This window comes from Pantherophis guttatus, chromosome 7 (assembly GCF_059756535.1).
Source record: "Pantherophis guttatus breed Tessera chromosome 7, ASM5975653v1, whole genome shotgun sequence".
In the NCBI taxonomy this organism is placed as follows: Eukaryota; Metazoa; Chordata; class Lepidosauria; order Squamata; family Colubridae; genus Pantherophis; species Pantherophis guttatus.
Genome location: NC_142069.1, coordinates 72,644,221 through 72,665,444, shown reverse-complemented (window position 1 = coordinate 72,665,444; position 21,224 = coordinate 72,644,221). Strand labels below are relative to the sequence as shown.

General features: G+C 39.3%; 1 protein-coding gene across 4 annotated transcripts in view; it reads right to left on the bottom strand.

Moving 5' to 3' along the window:
• The window catches only part of IL17REL (interleukin 17 receptor E like), a 66,894-nt gene that overhangs the window by 14,183 nt on the left and 31,487 nt on the right, over positions 1-21,224 (bottom strand). For all 4 annotated transcript variants that reach the window (XM_087874228.1, XM_060687152.2, XM_087874230.1 and 1 more), the window contains exons 6-12: positions 15,232-15,276; positions 14,746-14,882; positions 12,257-12,328; positions 11,670-11,724; positions 6,914-7,077; positions 3,704-3,748; positions 2,465-2,522 (exon numbers count right to left, since the gene is read on the bottom strand). In XM_087874228.1, coding sequence (XP_087730354.1) covers positions 2,465-2,522; positions 3,704-3,748; positions 6,914-7,077; positions 11,670-11,724; positions 12,257-12,328; positions 14,746-14,882; positions 15,232-15,276 — 576 coding nt within the window. The remainder of the gene's footprint in view (positions 1-2,464; positions 2,523-3,703; positions 3,749-6,913; positions 7,078-11,669; positions 11,725-12,256; positions 12,329-14,745; positions 14,883-15,231; positions 15,277-21,224) is intronic.

Sequence of the window (21,224 nt, the reverse complement as noted above, 5' to 3'; positions counted from 1 at the left end):
ACTAAGGAGAAACTTCCTAACAGTGAGAACTATTAACCAGTGAGAACAGCTTTCATTCAGAAGTTATGGGTGCTCCATCACTAGAGACTTTTAAGAAGAGATTGGACAGCTATTTGTTTGAAATGGTATAGGGCTCCTGCTTCAGTAGGGGGTTAGACTAGAAGACCTTCAAGGTGCCTTCCAACTTTGCTATTCTGTAAAATGCCTAACTTCTGTTAAATGGCCATGTGATCCTAAGAAAGCTATTAGAAAAAAAATATATATCAAAGTTCATTCTTTCTGGAGCATACTAAACAAACAATCATAATAAAAAGGGGAAATCTCCAGTTTTTAACAATGTTTCCAAAAAATACTAGCCCTGGCTGGATACAAAGATTGTAGCAGGGATATCATGCTTTCGTGCACTTTAAAATGCCACCCCAGATTAAGTTAACTCACAATTCTTAATAAGTAATTTATACTCATATTTGAATATACTGAACATGTGAAAGGAATAAGGAGTTCCTGGAAAATATTAATCTAAATCTGCCTAAATTGCAGATGAAACTCTCCTGCAGTTCTGGATATCTCCTTCAACTATTTAATATATAGAATTAGCAGATAAGTAGGTAGGGGTTTAAGTATCTATTAAGTGATTCCTATCTTTCAATGGATCTGTGTATATAATTTTAATCATAAAAAGCCATTTGTATTACAGTATTCCTTATATGAGAAACAATCTATTGAAAACCTATCAATTAAATTAACTGCTTGTTCTGCTTTCTTATGTGGGCAATGGATGAGCCCTGTCTGATTTCCTTATAAGGACATCCTATCTAAAAAAAGACAGAGAGGATCAAGGGATTCATAAACACTTCTTTTCATTGAAATTAGGACTTTACTAGATTGATTGAAATACACTTAATATTTCACTGCAGTTTTGCTGATGGAAATTCTGTATGGAAATTTTATTGGAACATGATGAAAACCAGCAGCTAGTATAATTAATAGATGATAACATACAAGTCAAATGTTGTGCTTTAAAGAGCATCCCTATAGCTTAGTAAATGTTTGATTTATTCTAAAGAAATAAACACTATACACACTACATATGATGAAAAATTGTCATGTTCCAAGCCAAGAAAGACATTTGTACCATAAAACATATACAGAGGCCCCCATATTGGAGAGAACTCAAAATAATTTGTTAAGGAGGATGCTCGGGGTAAACAATTCCACTTCAACTGCAGCCGTCAGAGCTGAATTGGGACATTTCTCACTGTACACCTATACAATCACTAGGGCGGTAGCCTACTGGCTAAAAATGACTCAGATGGAAGCCAGCAGACTCCCCAAAATCTGCCTAGAGGAACAGCAGATTTTAAATCCTCAAAGGTATTCCTGGCTAACCCTGCTGTCAGAAATATTGAACCGATATGGCATAGGTTCCCGCTGTATGACACACTGAAGCAAGTTAAACAACGGATTAAAGATATACATGGGCAAATGGACATGGCAACTCTTTCAACTAATCACTCCCTTAAACTGCTGACAGCAGTTAAAACAACTTTCACCCTGGAAAAGTATTTACATTTAGAAATGCCATCAGTGGGGAGACAGTTATTTGTTAAGTTTAGATTCGAACTTTTAGATACGAACGTTAAATTCGGCCGTTACCGGAAAATCCCGTATGACAAAAGAACATGTATATGTGGGGTAAACGTCGTGGAGGACACGGCGCATATAATATTCGAATGTAGGCTGTATGAGGAAGTAAGAAAACAATATCTGTCCCCAATTATAAATAAATTTCCTCACTGGAATATAAGGCATAAATTAGCATTTCTGTTGAAGGCTGACTCTCCTCCCATGGTAAGGGCTATCACTCGCTATCTTAAAAAGATGACAGCAATACGAGCCAGTTATATCGAAAAGAATTTCATTGATTGAAAGAAAGATGAGTTGAGTTAGAGAGGAGCTATCTTATTTGGGTTATCTAGTCTTGGCAACTTAGCTATTGAAATCTGATATTGTAAAATTTTAATGTCATACATCATATATTTTTAGATTGTTATTTCTGTAACTGTTTTGCCTTTTTCCCTTTTTCTTTTCTGTTTTGTTTGAAAAGGCCTTCGGGCTATTCAATAAACAAATGCAATACATAAAACATATACTGTGGGAACTATTAGGAGGAGCTGTCTTCACTCTCTTTCTCCCACACTAAACTGTGTTGTCTCTTGTTCCTCTGAAATGCACTCCCACCCTCCTGGGAATCCAGACAACATTCTATCACAAAAATATAACAAATCAAAAGATACATTATCAAACTACTTAAAACTCTTTGCATTTAAATGATAATAATAATGAAATCAATTACATGTTATGGTATGTATTGACCAAACTATTTCTATATGCTTTGATTATTGTTAATCATTTAATCCATTGTGAATGTAAGAAAAGAATTACATTACAATTAATATTTTACCTTGAAATTGTCCATGACTGAATGGACATTTAACCCAGATGTTGTGCTCAGTTGCAAACTAAAAAGGGTTTAAAAGAAATTAACATTTAATTTGTGTTATCCAGCCTGAATTTTCTATTGCAATAAACTGAAGTAACGTATCGAATGGATTGAATCTCTAGCTCTGTAGAAATTCTTCTATCAGGCAGAATGACAATGTTGCTTTTAGGGTTAATAAGCTCAAACAAATAATAGAGCAATTATAGCTGCATCCTAAAGAGTAAGCCCACTAAAACCAATCAGATAAACTTTTAAACAAATGTTACATAGAATTAAACTATGAAACTCTTCCTTGATATTTTAATGAAGGATAGTGGGAATAATGGATTTGTAACAATAATTTATAATTTGCATCATATTCTAATTTATGATCTACTGCATGTCAATTCATTTATCTATAGCTTTTTGACACACATGAGCTGGATTTATCAATCATGCTATGCCAAAACTATTCAAAATTATTTGAGTAGTATGAATTTGATATAAATTAGCCATTGCCCTTTAAAAACCATGGTTTATGGATTTGTGCATTGTGTAAACCAATTGTGATTTATTCAATAAACTGTGTTAAACCAATCACCGTTTGCAACAATAGGAGATCCAGACCATATTGTTGGATACCTCTTTGTACCATAATTTTTTATGTACAATTAGCTATCTGGGTCAACAAAAGCGTTTACATTATTAGTCCTGCTTCTTTCTTCCAAATTATCTCTGAAAGGTGATTATAATTAAGGCCAACATATACATGGTACACTTTACACTTGTCATATGCTTTTGTACAGTTCAATTGGCATTAGCTGGCATGAAATGGGCTGGCAAAGGATGGGAAGGAACTGTAAAATTCTTTTCTACCCTACTATTATACTACTACTACCCGGCTAAGACAAATTATTCCTCTGACATTTGCTTCAAAAAGACATATCACCCGATTTCAGTGAGAAATTACCCAACACCATATGGACACACAAATCAAATGCCAGGTTCCGAAAAGAGACTCTCAACTGAACTCCTGGTGGGATAAAGTTTCCCACCATATCTACAAAAACTATCAGTTTCAAGCTCCACCAAAAGAAACAAGAGACTTGCACACTAGAAAAGGTCATTACTGTCAAATCTAATCAAATCTGTATTGAGGCCATAAACCAGAAAAAGGGTCATAACCTCTCACTTAGACATGGCGATTGGATCTTGATTTACCTTGATGCAAAGGCTTGGATGTGTATCAACTCGGGAATATTTCACCTGATTGAGAAAAGATTATTAGATTGTTAGCCAATCCTGAAAATGCAAGCATCCAAACAAGAACATTCTATGAAATTTTAATGATATCTCATGTACAATGAGCGCAATTGGAGTAAAGGGGGAAATCAATCTCTACTGACCCTGTATTTGTCTCCACAACTAATTCCTCCCTGTGCATTGAAACTATTCTGTACTTGGACAAGAATGTTAGATATGTAATGAAGGCTGTCCAATCTGATCTCTGCTAAGAGCAGGACTTGTAAAAGAAATCTCTGGGGCTAAGAATGGGATAGGAGTATCTCAAAAGAGTAAACAATGAGCAAAGAGATGCTGTATATTAGAGTCAGTTTCATCTAGAAAAGGGGTGGTTAGCCCTTTAGACTTGCCTCTAGAAAAAGGAAGTTCTCGACCTTGTTGAATTCACTATTAAATGAATTTTGCTTTTGGTTCTTAATCGGTTTTGAAAAATCTATATAATACCCCCATACCTTGCTGACAATAAGCTTGTGATCATGATTCAATTTCTGACAATGCTTTGCAGACAGAGGATTTTAACTATGGCATCCTTAACAGAAAACCATTTCATATCCTGTTTGAGTAACAGTCACCCGTGCCATAGTCAATTTCTATTCGAACTGTTGTAATATGCTCTACATGGGGATGCCCTTAAAGAGTATCCAGAAACTTTAGTTGGTTCAAACCAAAACTTTAAAGCTTTTTAAAGCTCTATATGGCTTGTGGCCAGATTATTTGAAGAACCATTTCTCTCCAGTTAGCTCTACCATCACCCGAGTGGGAAGGCAGAGCCTGTTGAACGTCTCATCTATAAATCTGGTGGAGCTAAGAGAAAAGGCCTTCTCTGTAGTGGCTCCTCTCCCAGCAATAAGATTTGCCCCCACCTTGTTACTTTTCAGTAAGACTCCAAAGACATGGTTCTGCAAATAGTCTTGGGGACTCTGGGTTGATATGGAGCTGTTCAAGTGGCTTGTTTGATTGTGTTTGTTGCTGCTGTGAGGAAGAAGGGACTGCGGGTGGGATTACATTAAATTAAAGTCACGTTTTATTGTTGTACACCACCTAGAATCACTATGTGTGATTTTGCTGGTCATATAAATCTGTTTAATAAATAAAATAAAAACTCAAATGAGTAAGCACCCCCAAAGTAGACAATATCACTATTAATTAGTCTCTTTGCCCATTGAGAACTTTTTTTATAAGTGGTTGAAATTTGAAGTAACTGACATTTATTATATCATTTATGCACCAAAGGGGTATGAAAAAGATGATCTTTCATTGACTAGGAATGCCTAATTATTGCAGTAATGATGCCATTGGGTACAAACTTTACAATGAGTTTCCCAATGGAGCCCATAATGAAATAAATACTAGTCAAAAATGGAACTCTACTATCCTTGATTTCCTTCTAAGATATTTTAAAAGTTCCTGGGTGTAAGGGAGAAGTATTTTATCCACGTAGTGGGGAGGGGGGGTTATTCCCTTTTTAAAATGATGTGTATTCATGAATAGAATGGACTTCTCTGTCTCATCACTTCCTTGAAAGCCCTTCTATAATATCCTATTTCTGGCATTTCAGAAAGTTATATATAAAGAGGAAGCGCATGAGTTGGAGAGCCCAGAATTGCTGCAAAAAATAGCCTTTTTATTTTTGCAACATGATGAGGCAAGCCAAAATGAACTTCCTCTTCAAAGTCAAGAAATACATGTTGTCATATAGTCATGCAGGTCTTTATGAAACATTGAAAAAACAATTACTACCAACCTGCCTTCCATTGAGGACGTGTATACTGCACGAGTCAAAAAAAAAATATGCACACCAGAACAACTAGACACAAGAACAGTTTTTTCCTGAACGCCATCACTCGGCTAAACAAATAATTCCCTCAACACTGTCAAACTATTTACTAAGTCTGCATTACTATTAATCTTCTCATTGTTCCTATCACCCATCTCCTCCCACTTATGACTGTATGACTGTAACTTTGTTGCTTGTATCCTTACGGTTTATATTGATTGTTTCCTAATATGATTTGATTGCTTATTTGTACCCTATGGCTATCATTAAGTGTTGTACATTATGATTCTTGATGAGTGTATCTTTTCTTTTATGTACACTGAGAGCATACGCACCAAAGAAAAATTCCTTGTGTCCAATCACACTTGGCCAATAAAGAATTCTATTCTATTCTATTCTATTCTATTCTATTCTATTCTATTCTATTCTATTCTATTCTATATGAAATAGGAGTATTTGTGGAGAGCTCGGAATTCTTGTGAACATCTGGTACATTTTTTTTAAAAGTGAAGGAGGAGAAAAATGTTTTGGGTTACTTTGTGCTCTTAATACAGTGTGATAATTCTTCAATTACCATGTAGTTTTCATTTTTAAAAATCAACTGAATGAAAATCAATGGGTTCCAGAGATCCATATAACCTCTGTCTTGACTCACACACTCCAAAGCTCATAATACACATGGTTAGTGAACTGTACAGAGAGGATGATATGCAGTTGTGAAAACCTTCTCCATTATTGATGTTTGCAGATAAAGTTCTACATTATAAATCTATCTCTACATGCAGATCACACTAATTCAAAATCTTTGGCAATGCTTTCATTAGTGCCAGTTTTGTGAAAGAGGATTAGCATCGGCTATAGGTGTGTCTTGAGTCAGGTGTTCACCCATATGTATGTCAAAGAACATAAAGCAGTATCTTCTATGCTTACAACAGGACATCAGTGTGATTCAAATTTTAGAGAAGTGGGAGATATGTCAAAGGGAATGTATTTACAATAGTATTTACAACCTAGAGCAATCCAGGTTAGGTTTTCCATTTTTTCCTCCCCTTTCGGCTTAGAAAAAGTTGGATTTTTGACCTTATAAGTGAGTCAGATATCAGAAAGATAGGCATAAGTGGTCTTCAGATTTTATTTGCATGGTCTGTTGAGCACTCTATAAGGCTTCATTATAGGACCCTGGCAAGTTTAAAATATTGTCTAGTAAATCTGATTCTGTTGAATTGAATGAAGTTTCATGCATCTAAGAAACATTCATGACAGCCAGTAGTGTGACAAGATCTGGGCAATAAGCCTGCCTTTTATGTAGTGTAGTGTAGTGAACATTTTCTCTTTTTTTTATTATTGCTTACTTTCTCTGTAGCAATGTTGACAGTGCCCTCTAGATCAACACATTTATCATTAATCTTCATCAGTTGACAAAGGCTGACAGTAACATGAACAGGACAGGCAGCTTCCCAAGTCAGTGTTTGTGTGGCAGGTTGATAAACAATATTATCCCACAGGGACCTAGTATCTAAGACAAAGAAATGAAGAAAACAAAGACGTATAAATATGAGTTCCTCTAACATTCAGAATGCTGATCTGAATCATTTCCCCCAAATGCAGCTATACTAAATGCCTATCGTGTGGGCTAATATAGGATGGAGAGAGTTGTAGCTTCATTGGGTTACCTTATCCGAGTTTTTAAAAATCCTAACGCCCTCAGGAGGGCATCAAATAATCAAGAGTTTTCTATATCTTTGTTGCTCTCCAGTACCCTTTTAGATGTTTTCAGCCAAGGTGGGTGAGAACCGTGATCTTAAGTGTGTGAAGCATGAACCTAGTTAATTATTGAACTGTAAAGAAGAACTGTACTTGTTACTCCTAGGACTCATCACTTGTGCTACAAAAACATAGATCGGGGTTTTCTTCTGTGTGGTAGTTTGAAGTCATATAATTGACATTCCTTCCCCCTCTTTAAATCTCACACTTCATGCTATGAATGCATTTCTGTCCAATGGTCAAGGTTCATGGGAGCTGAAGTACTGTATTAGGATGCCAAGTGGGAGGATCAACCACAGAAAATCAATAAGCAACCACAGAAAATTAATAAGGAAGTATTTGTAGTACAGTATAACACTAGAATGATGCTGCTCATCATTATTTGATTTGATGCTTATCATTATCAGTCTTATGCAAATACTTAGCCCAGGTTCATGAAGGTTAAAAGAGGAGATGGATGTTAAGGTACATCCCCACCCCTGCCCCTCTGCACATCTGTTTCCTTGCCTGCTTAATTTCCACTCCCTTCTGCTAGTGGAGTAATATCCAAACAAGACTTCAATTCATGTTTGCTTGAACATACAGTGAATAGAAACATCCACAAACCCAGAAACTTTGCTTGTCAGACCTTGTTCAATAGCAGAGGTAGGACTTGCTATTTAATCTTAATGAGAACAAGCCAGTCTCTCTATTATGGTTCAATTTTAGAGTAAAGACTAAGAAATTCATTCTGAATTATGGAGTTCAAAGGGAATTCTGCCATTTCCATTTGCTAGCAGTCACACCGTTGAATGCGAAATCTCAACTTAACTGGACAGTATTCACAGAGCCAGAAAAGTTAAACATCCTTGAGGTGCATGGTACTCTGACAGGTCATATTGATCATTTCAGCAGATTTGCCAGAAAAATAGCCCCTTTTAATAATCACCAACAGTTTGAAACCCATATCAAATAGTTGTGCAGAATTAATTCATTTTGCTAGAAGGTATGATATTTATAAAGTTATAGAATGCCCTCTCTCTCTTTCTGTTTTTTATTTACTTTTCTTTCCATGTTCATAAGACTGGATTAAAGCAGGGGTGAAATCCAGCAGGTTCTGACAGGTTCTGGAGAACCGGTAGCGGAAATTTTGAGCAGTTCGGAAAACTGGCAAATACCACCTCTGGCTGGCCCCAGAGTGGGGTGAGAATGGAGATTTTTGCAATATCCTTTCCCCCCCCCAGGAGTGGGGAAGGAATGAGGATTTTGCAGTATCCTTCCCCTGCCACACCCACCAAGCCACGCCCACAGAACTGGTGTAAAAAAAATTGGATTTCACCACTGGATTAAAGCCAACTGATGTCCCAAGCACAACCCAACAATGGTGCCCCTCAATGGAAGGGAAGCTCTCCTTCTATTGAATGAGAACAAATGTGATATCTGATTATCCCTTCAAAACAAACTTTTCAGCTTTAGTCACTCATCATGCCAAAAAAACATCTTTTTTTAGCAATGCAGATTAAAGTCAAATGCAGCAGATAAAAACAATTATGAAAACCTGACAAAAGTTAAGTGTGGCAGTGAAAGACTTAAGGACTTAACAGAAGAAAAACCTCTATGGTGCCCCCTCCTCTTAGAGCCTTTAACACAGGCTTATTTTGCATAATGGTTAATTCAGACTGCACATGCAAATTTGGAAGCAAATTTCCTGTATCTAAAAAATAAGACTTGCCATCCATCTTATAAACTCTCTATATTCTTTCTTTTTTTTTGCCATGTATATGTATACATGGTATAGTCAAGGCTATGGTTTTCCCAGTTGTAAAGTATGGCTGTGAAAGTTGGACCATAAGAAAGGCTGAGCACCAAAGAATTGAGGCCTTTGAACTATGGTGCTGGAGAAGACTTCTGTGAGTCCCTTGGACTGCAAGGCGATCAAACCAGTCAGTCCTAGAGATCAACCCTGACTGCTCTTTAGAAGGCCAGATCCTGAAGATGAAACTCAAATACTTTGGCCACCTAATGAGAAGGAAGGACTCACTGGAAAAGAGCCTAATGCTGGGAAAAATTGAGGGCAAAAGAAGAAGGGGACGACAGAGAACGAGGTGGCTGGATGAAGTCACTGAAGCAATAGGCGTGAGCTTAAATGGACTCCAGAGGATGGTAGAGGACAGGAAGGCCTGGAGGAACATTGTCCATGTTGCGATGGGTCTGACACAACTTTGCAACTAACAACAACAAAATATGTATACATTCAAATTAGATTGTGATGTTTCTCTGTGTCATATATGGGTGTATATGTGGGTATATGCATAATGGTTATCTTTTGAGAGCTGAATTGTATGCTGATTAGCGTACATTTAAAGTGACAAAGTTTTTATTCTATTCTAATAAATGGTGGGGATTTTTTCAGAGTTATTATCTATTACTATTGTTACATGCTTTGTTACGCTAACACTATGACAGCTTTTATTTCTGTACCAGTTTGGTACAGAAAATGAGTAAGTCTAGCCTGATTTAGCAAACTTTATTATCTGTTGCAAAAAATAGACATGAAGCCATCTTATTTATTATCACGTTCACCCTTAAATATCACATTTGATGTTGCTGACTTCAAATTTTGTCTCCTCTTTATAAGCTTATACAAATTACAGCATAAGAGATAAAAATGTTCCTATCATATGCTAAAGTTGTTTCTGACAGTTCTTGTAGCTAAAAAAAAATCAGTCCATATGAAAATATGGTTTGTGAATCATTAGAATGCTATTGTTCTGGCTAAATATATATCAAATGAGCTTTTAATTTATCATGGCCACTCTGAATGACAGTAGAAAGGGGATATAAATAGTGTGTACTCATATTTGGACATTCATTTATTTTCAGGAATTTATGTGCCACCCAGTTCCAAAAATATTCTAAGTTGTTCAAAATTGGAACAGAAATAAAATCGAACAAATAAAAAAATATCAGCTTGCCAATCTTTAAACGTTTTTCTAGATGTATTGACTACTGCGTGGAGGAGAACCATCTTATGCCCAGTCCCCAGATGTTTTCCAGAAGGGCCAGGTCATGATAGCTTTCAGAATGGCAACAGGATTAGTGCTAGCCTACCTTCACATATTGCATTCTTGCAAAGGAGAGGGGCAGGTCAGCTACAGAAAAACCATACTCTTGTGATGGGAATCCCTAAAATATGGGACTCAGAGTTCCCTGCTAGATCTTATTGGATGGACATAAACCATTTATGGTTTATCAAGTTAATATCCTCTGGTTCTGTTCAGTGGTACAGAAGAAAAGGATAAACTTCAGAATGTGTTGTTACACTGAGCTATTTTTCTCTCTCCCTTCCTCCCTCTCTCTCTCTCTCTCCCTCTCTCCCTCTCTCATTGAAAAACAATGAAACTATTGGTTATTCCACTACTAAATAAGCACCGGAGAATTTAAGCAGAGCAGAAGGGGAAACATGAAAAAATGATTAGTCTCTCTGTGCTATGGTTTGTTCTTTCAGACTAGATGTCCTACATCTGGGCTGTGAAAATCCTGATGACTACCAGATGGGAGCAAAGAGTTACAAAATGATGTCTTTCTACTGCCTTCTTGTGGTCATTAAGATTTATGCAGTGCTTATATGCAGCTATTCCTCACACATACACACACACACACAGAGACACACATATACATATACATATATGTGTGTGTGTGTGTGTGTGTGTGAGAGAGATATATACACACATATATACACACACACACACACACACACACACACATATATATATATATATACATATATATATATATATATATATATACACATATATATATACATATATATATATACATATATATACATATATATATATATATATATATACATATATATATATACATATATATATATATATACATACATATATATATACATATATATATATATATACATATATATATATATGGTATCATACTAATATAGCCTATTCTGTTATTTGACCTGAATTTATGGTCGTCCTACAACTAGATCAGAATGATGAGTGAATGTTATGTGCCTTTCTTGTAATAGCAACATATATGCTGAGATTTTTGCAATTATTCCCATTATTAGAAAAGTAAGAAATACGGTCACGTTTTGTTTGTTGTTATAGGGCTTTTTTTATAAACAAGCAAATGTAGGAACACATCTGTAAGAAAAGAAGTCAGATTTATGCATTGGTTTGTTTAGTTTACAATTTGTGTTTGCTACCCACTCAAATGACTCAAGTGACAGATTATTGGGGGGACGGCTACATGTGACATTATTCTTCCCACCCGTTATGCTTCTGAAATTGCATAATCACCACTCAGAAAAAGCAAAAAGCACATTTCACTTGCCATTCTTGAATGGGCACAACTGCATTCTTCGTGCATCTAAAATTGCCGGCCACACCTGTAATCCAAATATGCATCCGTTAGTTCAAATCACCATAAGTTTTAAATTGCTTTTCAATTTAAGTATTGCCTGTACGACACTTTCTATGTGGCCTTTCTCTTAAGGTGTCTTATGGAGTAATCAAAATAACATAAATGTATATAATAGGAAAGAATACAGCAAAAATAAACTTCTCAGTTCTTCTCTGGGAAAGATCTAAATAAAATGAGTTTTACTATTTATTTTTGTAATGATTAAATTTTAAAAACTGGATGTAACACTAATGCAAACCATTTTGAGATTTTTGTTATCTGTGTGTCATAGGTGGGAGGTTTTAGGTTTTAGGATAAGCCCGCTCCCCTAAGTCATGATCTCAGAGCTGTCTGCAGGTTCTGCTCAAAAATCTCAAAATGGTGGCCACAATGGCATAATAAAAGTGCCAGCTGATTTTTTTGTATATTGACTCAATCCTGTAGACAGTTGTGAAAGGGTATTTGAAGGATTCCTATATATTGAGCTATCGTACATCAAGCTATGTGGAAACATTTACCTCAATACACAGACAAGGCAGCAGTTGAGCGTATTGCAAAGAAGCGGATTTCATCATGTCCTTTCCCTGAATCTGAAATTATAAAACAGGAGGTGACAGGTCAAACTTTTTTGCACAGACAGAAGAGTTGCAGAAAGATGTATGCATCTATATAAATATCATCCAGTCATTTTGCTGTTACACACCTGGTGCAAGGTGATTTCTTTAGCACTTTAAGCTTAATATTCCAAAACATTGCAGTTATTTATGGATTATTCCAGGACCATGGTAAAATTAAAGCTGTCTTTTGACTTATTCAAAGTAATTCCATGTATATGTTTAGACTGCGGTGATTACTTGAGAAGGAAGAAAATGATTTTGCAGTTGTGCGAAAGACAACTTCCTACTCAAAAGAGATGGAGAGAAATCCTAGTCCTAGTCTTCTTTAAAGGTAAAGGTTCCCCTCACTCATATGTGCTAGTCCTTCCTGACTCAAGGGGGCGGTGCTCATCTCTGTTTCAAAGCCGAAGAGCCAGCGCTGTTCGAAAACATCTCCATGGTCACGTGGCCGGCATGACTAAATGCCAAAGGCACATGGAACGCTGTTACCTTCCCACCAAAGGTGGTCCCTATTTTTCTACTTGCATTTTTTATGTGCTTTCGAACTGCTAGGTTGGCAGAAGCTGGGACAAGTAACGGGAGATCACCCCATTATGCAGCACTAGGGATTTGAACTGCTGAACTGCCAACCTTTCAATTGACAAGCACAGCATCCTAGCCACTGAGTACTGCATCCCTATTCTTTAGAAGACCTTATATTTTTGAATTTCAATTATATCCCTAGCTTCCCTCCCAAATGAAATGTTTTATCCATCTTTGCTTTCCAACAATTGTAGTTACGTATCTTTGCATTAACTTTCTTTAGCATTAGTTTAAACATTAAAAGCAGATAAATAATATGATCCAAAATTAACAGGGTCAGTCTAATATTTACTGACATAAGAATATGCCGAGAAATCTAGTAATGACCCCAGGGGGGTATCTATAGTCCATTATTGACTATAGGAATATCTATTGGAAATCTATAAGTAGAACACAAAAACAATATTGGGGGAAATTGTTGGAATTTCCCTATTTCACAAAGTCCTGAAAAAGTTAAGCTTCCTCTCAAATAGGGACAAAAGGGTGAAAGTCTCAGTCAAATATCTGGTGGAGGAAAGAAGATTTATGTAGGAATGCTGATTAAGTCAGTAGGAAAGAAGGAAATAAGAGAGAGAGTAATGGAAAAAGAGTCTGTTACTGGCTTTGGGAAGAATTTCCATTGTAAGGGAAAAGATCAGTTAGGTGTATTGTGGTTGTTTTCCTTCTGTGTATGTGGCATTGGTTATTTGCTAACATTTTCACTGGTCAAGAGGCCTAATATTCTAAATTCTCTTCCTTTCTTATTAGAAATTAAGTAGGTAATGTTAACACCCTGAGAAGATCAGGCGCCCATTGTCATCTCTCATTCCAGTCCAATCTCCCATCCTATTTATATTTCCAGCACCAAGCAACATTTCTTAGTATCTATCTTGTCTTGACAGTTGAAAGGAAGAATGAAAGCCAGAATTTTTAATTCTCTAATATTGACCATAATCCATAGCTCTCATAATTAATAACTACAAATGGGCTTAACTATTATGAACTAATCTAAGCCTCTTTAAAGCTGGCCAACTTGGCAGTCATCAGTATATATTAATAGCTACAAAGTTGTATAGTTTACTATGGGTTAAGTGAAGAAATATTTTCTTTCATTTGTCCTGTTTCGCCCTGTGTTAAGTTTTATTCATGATTCTATTCTGATATTCCAAAAGGCAGACACATTTTCCTCTATATGCCAGTATCGTGAATAACTGTATACACCTCGTTTACTTTTTCTCAAGTAAAACATCCTATTTCTACGATAAACTTTAGTCATTAACCATTGGTCACAAAGAACTCAATACAGCTTCTTATATTTTTTTTATTCATAATACTTAGCAAAGACGATTTCCAACATAGCGACAAGATCCAGATCACATTAAGAATTATGCCTATGTAGCCTTGTTTTCTTTTTTCCCCATACCTAATTTATTTATCAAATTTGCATCCCACTCAACTCCTAACAGCTCCTATTATATCCTATCCCATATATTTTTTTCATAAACTGGTGTTCTCTTCCTTTATAGTGCAACGAGTCCAAATCTTATCATTTGCATTTAGAAATTCTTAGAATTTCTGTTCATTTAACTTCTCACAATTAGATGTCTTCAAATACTAGAGGGAATGGGGGAAGAAAACAGCAAGAGAAAAGGGTGGAAGAAAGAAAGGTGTAGATGTTAGGAAAAGGGAGAAAATAATAATTTTTAAAAACATATTTCTATTATCCTTGGAATTCTCATGGAATTATGTTACCCTTTAAACACCTTCAGTACTGTTTTGCTAGCTGAATTAATTTCATAAAACATTTTCTACTTCTTTCAAGTACTTACCAAAGTGACAGGCCCCGCATCTTCACATACAAATCTTTGATGACATAAACGGACATAACAGTCTGTGTTTTGGACATCTGAAATATTCACTGAAATGGTTTTTCTGGTTCTGTCCACATTATAAGCCATTTTGCTCACTGAAATTTACAACAAAGAAAAAATTGTAATGGTACTGCCATATGTTTGTATTTTCGGTAGCCAATAATTATTGTGTGTCCATACAAGACAAGATAATTGAGGAGTTTAAACTTTATTTGGAATATTAATGTTATTTGTGTAGGAAAATTGATTTCAATAAATGTTAGTCTACAATCTTATACAAATTTATCTGGAGTAAATATAAATAAAATTGTAGTATCAACTACAATTGATCAAAATTGATCAAAACTGTCAACTCTTAAAGAATCCTAAAATGTCCTTGTTGATGAAATATTTAGTAGACTACTAAATATGCTACTGTTTTAGATTGCAGAGACCTCAACTTACCAAAACAATCTGGAATATTTTTCCCCACATCATTGTTTCTGCAGTCTGCAAAATTAAAAAAACAACAACAGATTTTCAAGTTGTTTATTTTCTTAAGACATCTGTTATATTTTCATGAGGGATGGTCAGAAATCAGTAGAAATCCCTTTATACAGTAGCATACAGATTACAAATATTTCATTGATTCAGCTATGATGATTAAATAAGGAGTTTAATTGGACTGACAACCTGGAGAAAATTTTTCTCAAATACAGTTATGTTCTTTCTGCTTCTAGGTCTATGTGTGATTGCTTTGATTTTGAAAAAGTGCCTTTTGTGAACCTAATGAAGTGGCTTATTTAAGCCATTATAGAAACACAACTTAGTGTGATTGGAAGCCTTCCTGGAGGGAGGAATGAAAGGAAGGAAAGAGTAATGGATTCGCTTAATTATGAAGGTTCACATGGAATCACATTATTCACTTATTATTCTGATAACATTTATTTATTTATTTGAAATATTTTAAAAATCATTTCTTACCCCTATGGTAAGGTATATGTCTTTCACAATGTTGGGCCCTCTAGCAGAGGCCTGGAGATTTGAGAGTTCTGCACAGTATCTCAGCTGTTCCTAACACTACACTCTTCTGGATAGAAAGCTCTGATGTCATTCCTGGGATCTGTTGGAGCCACTTCTCCAATTAAAGATAAATAAGTGACAGATCAAAGGGACAAGACAAGAGGCCTACTGAAATGGAATCCAGGGTTCTAAGCATGGCATAGCAAAGTGAATATGATAGAAGTGAGGCTTGAATAGTTCTGCTTCCAGGAGGGAAGCTAATAAACCAACCATACTGAGCCTCTTCAATACACAATTAGAGCAGTTTACTTCTCAGCATGGACCCTTATGCTGTCTTCTTGGCAGATCTCTCAGATCTGCAGAGTCCTGCTCTCTGTTGTGGAATCTTTATCACATACTCTGCCTACAACTGGGTGGTTGAACTGTCAGTGGGTGCAGTTAAGGAGGCCTGGGGCTGCTTCAACCAGAATGGAGTCATTGGCTTCACCACCACTGTTAAGTTTATTGTCCATGGATATACCTGATTCTACTTCCTCTCCATCCTCCTCATCAGAGAATATGTCCAGCAGGGCTATAACATGAACTTTTTCTAGGACAGTATTTCCCAACCATGGCAATGTTAAGATGTGTGGACTTCAACTCCCAGAATTCTTCAGCTAGCTATGAATTCTGAGAGTAGAAGTCCACACATCTTAAAGTTGGCAAGGTTGAGAATCACTGGTCTTGGACTTTCCTAGGTGTTGATGTCAAATTGATTGGTCCATAGTTTTCTGGGTCCGCTTTTCTCCCTTTTCAAATATTGTTAGCTCTTCAATCTCCAGGCATTTCTCCTGTATTCCAGAAGTTCTCAAAGGACCATGATAGGTGGATGACAAAAACAAGTATATCTTCTCCACAACCAGTCAGATTCGTGCTTCCTAACTATAGGAACAGATTCCAACAGGAAAAATGCATCTGAAATTCTTAGTGAAAAAAAATCTTATTTCCCCCATTATTGGCTTGGCTTCACCTCAGTGAAAGATACTAGACTGCAGAATGAAAAAGTCCAGATATGCAAATTGCCTCGTCCAGCAATTCCAGAAACAGTGTGTTAGCAAAAGTCTCTTTCAGCCATTAGAACTGCTAAAGGAGGCCTCAAAACCCAGTTTGAAATGTCCCATCAAAGCTTTCATAGCCTTTAATAGCTATTTCAAAAAGCCGTATTGTATATTCAAATAAGTTGAAAGTTCATTTTGAAAATGATATCATTTTATTTTCATCAAATGAATGTTATATAGTCATAGGAATAATTTTTTGAGGAGCTGTACCACAGTTTTAAAGTCACAAGTAGTGGTAATATTACTTAAGTACAAGATAATTTGCTCTGCTACTACTACTGCTGCTATAAAAATAAGATGGAGATCCTAAAATTTAGAGTAGGTATCTCCTTGATTAAAGATTTGTTTTTTCTTATTATTATTGCACTGACAGGAAACCCTAAATTGAACATGGAGGTAACTGGATTTTAGCTGGTAAACTACAAGTTGTTCTTCATGTGCCCAGGGGATTACTGATACACACCAACTTTTAGATCGCAAAGTATTCATTATAATTAAGTAAGAGCAGGGGTGGGCTGCTGGGGATTTGCAGGGGTTTGGGAGAACCTCTAGCTAAGATTCTGTGCAGTTCAGAGAACCCCCAAATCCCACTCCTGGCTGGCTCGACCACTCCACCCCTCCCAGGAGTCCCCATGCGGCCCATTTTGTATGCAGGTAAGTGCAGGGCACATGCTGAGGCTCGGGGAAGATGAAAAATGGGCCTAGTTCAAGAAGTTCAGGAAGGCCAGAACCGGGCCCGTTTCCAGCCTCCAGAAGGCCTCTGGAGCCTGGGGAGACTGTTTTCGCACTCCCGGAGGCTTGAGGAAAGCGTTCGGAACCTGGGGAGGGCAAATACACTCCCCCCCCGCCATGGTGCAGGAGGTCGACTAGGCTCTGCCCACCATGGCCACACTCACCCAGCAACCAGGCAGAGAAACGCACCCCCGAGTAAGAGCCATTTAATTCAATATCTTGATCTTAAGGCATTGTTGAGTCTTATGCCTAACTAGCGTTTTGAATGTTGATTGGAGCAGCCGCTAGCAACAAAAGTAGCGGGAGCCACCAGCTGTTGGATTGGCTACACAATTTGACAGCTTGCTATATAAGCCTCGCACTGAGGAGAATTGTTCGTTCGTTGTGCTGTTTTGGTTGTCAGTTACTGTTGGTACTCTCGTTACTATAATAAACAGCTGTTAATGGGCGCCCGCTTCTGGTGTGTTTAATCTGAATACACAACATTTTGGCAACGAAGATGGGATTTGACACTTCCAATTGCCCTCGATGAGGCCCGGGCTGCAGAAATGTCTGCTCACTCCTCAGTGGAGATACAGCGAGCGCAGCCATCAGGGGTTTCCCCACCTGCAAATCCCCATTCAGTACACCATGAGGATTCTGATGAGGAAGGAGACAAAGAAGTGGAAGGGGAAGTGAGCCGCCTCAAGACAGCGCGGAAAAGCAAGGATTTCACCCCTTCTAAACCATCCCAGGGCAACTGTTTGGGCTGTGGCGGTCAGCATCGACGCACGGACTGCAGGTTCAAGACAGCAGTCTGCCGGCGTTGTGGCAAGAAGGGCCATTTGTCCAGAGTCTGTCAAGCCGTTTTCCCTAGTCCAGATAACTCGGGGGAGCCCACCCCCAAACAGCGGAGAACGAAGCGAGCTGTCCATCGGGAGAATGCTGTTCAGCCATTCCCAGATACCGAGGTTGACGCTGTGGGAGTGAGTCAAGCGTCTGCACCGCGCTCTGAATCCAAGATTCACATCGAGGTCCTTCTGGAATCAGCGCCTTGCCGGATGGAGGTGGACACTGGCTCTTCCTGATCGCTGATTGCATGGTCCACCCTCAAGAAGCTGATCCCGACTTTCGCTAAACGACGCCTTCAACCGTGCCAAGTCAAACTCAAAGATTATCAGGGTCGGGCTATTCCTACCCTGGGCACTGGTTCTTTTTCTGTTGTTTATGGTTCCTTTGCAGGTCATCTTCCGCTGATCGTCATTCGGGACAGTCTGCCGACCCTGCTGGGCCTTGACTGGTTAGCTGCGCTTCAATTGGGGGTGTCTGGTATCCATGCTATCGGGGTGGATGTCTCCGCTGAGCTGACCCGAGAGTTTGCTGAGGTGTTTAATGGCCAATTGGGTAAATACACAGGGGTGCCAATCTCATTCTCACTCGATCCTCAGGTGGCTCCGATCCGGCTTAAGCCTCGCAGAGTGCCTCTCGCACTGAGAGCCCGGGTAGATCTAGAGCTGGATAAATTAATTGCTCAAGGGGTTCTGCAGCCTGTGGAGTATTCCAAATGGGAGACACCCATAGTCATTCCCCTAAAGCCGGACGGATCCATTAGGATCTGTGCCGATTATAAGGCGACCCTGAATAGGGCCCTCCAGGCTAATCATTACCCCGTCCCTGTAGTGCAGCATTTGCTGCACTCGTTGGGCCAGGGCAAAATCTTCGCGAAGCTGGACCTGGCTCAAGCCTATCAGCAGCTTCCCGTCGATGAGGACACAGCCCTGGCCCAGACAATAGTTACACACCGTGGGGCGTTCAAATGTACACGCCTCCAATTCGGGGTCTGTGTGGCCCCGGGAATTTTTCAAAGCCTCATGGAGCGCTTGCTCCATGGGTTGCAGGGGGTGGTCCCTTACTTCGACGACGTCCTGATCGCGGCTGCGGATCAGGCGGACCTCGTTGTCAAAGTAAGGGCTGTACTATCCCGTTTTAAGGAGGCAGGGCTGAAACTAAAAGCAGAAAAATGTCACATAGGAGTGCCCCAGGTCGAATTTTTAGGCTTCCTTATCGACGCGGCCGGTATCAGGCCAGCGCCTTCCAAGGTTGAAGCAATTAAGAATGCCCCAACACCAACCTCGAGGGCTGAATTGCAAGCATTCCTGGGGCTCCTCAATTTTTATGCGGTATTTTTGCCCCATAAGGCCTCCTTGGCAGAGCCCCTGCATAGACTCCTTTATAAGAAAACTCCATGGTTCTGGTCAAAGGAGGCGGCGGCCTCCTTTCAGGCAGTCAAGGACGTGCTCACTTCTGATGCCGTCCTAGTTCAATATGATGTTTCCCTACCAGTCTCATTAACCTGTGATGCTTCCCCCTATGGGGTGGGGGCGGTCTTGAGTCATCTGTTACCTAATGGGGCTGAAGCCCCGATTGCTTATTACTCCCGCACGCTCTCTGCAGCGGAAAGAAATTATAGTCAACTTGATAGGGAGGCCCTGGCAGCGATGGCCGGAATCAAAAGATTCCACGATTATTTATATGGTCGTTCCTTCTCCCTAGTGACCGACCACAAACCCTTATTGGGTTTGTTGGCTTCTGACCGCCAAACGCCACTGGTGTTGTCCCAGCGCATGTCACGGTGGTTAGAATTTTTAGCCGCTTATTCATACCAGTTGCAGTACAAACCGGGGAAGGGCATTGGGCACGCGGATGCCCTCAGCCGCTGTCCTCTCCCTTTTCCAGTCCGGGATCCAGCCCCCGTGGGGTCTGTCCTTGTGATCAATGAATTTCCTGCCCTGGTGACAGCTAGCGAGGTGCGGACACGTTCGCGTCCGACCCGGTACTGTCTCAGGTTCTGGACTGGGTCCGGCGGGGCTGGCCGGATGGCCACCCAGGGACAGAATTCTTGCCTTTCTTCCACAGGCAACACGAGCTGTCTGTGCAAGAAGGTTGCCTCCTTTGGGGCCACAGAGTTGTAATTCCCACCATTCTGCACAAGAATATCCTGTCCTGTCTTCATGATGCCCACCCCGGAGTGGTGAGGATGAAAACTTTGGGCAGAGGTTATGTCTGGTGGCCTGGGCTCGACAAAGATATTGAGACCTGGGTTGCAAGGTGTTCCATTTGCCAACAGTCTAGGTCCGCCCCACCCGCCGCCCCAGTGCAAGAGTGGGATTCGCCCAAGGCCCCTTGGTCGAGGTTACACCTTGATTTAGCTGGCCCATTCCTGGGTCGTTCCTTCCTTATTGTGGTAGATGCCTACTCTAAGTGGGTGGAGCTGTCCCTCATGTCTGTTACCACTACTGAGGCTATTACAAGAGTTTTGGAAGGGTTATTCGCGACACATGGCCTTCCTGACACCATTGTCACGGACAACGGCCCTCAATTTACATCAGCCCCCTTCCAATTGTTTCTCGCCAGGCTGGGCATTCGGCACGCACGTACTGCCCCTTCACATCCGGCTGCGAACGGATTGGCGGAGAGGGCCGTGCGGTCAGCAAAGGAAGCCTTATACCGCCTAAGGGGGTCCGATTGGCACCATAGGGTCTTTCAGTATCTCCTGGCGCAACACTCTACCCCTACTCCTACGTCAAGGCTCAGCCCTGCTGAACTTTTGATGGGCCGGCGGCTCCG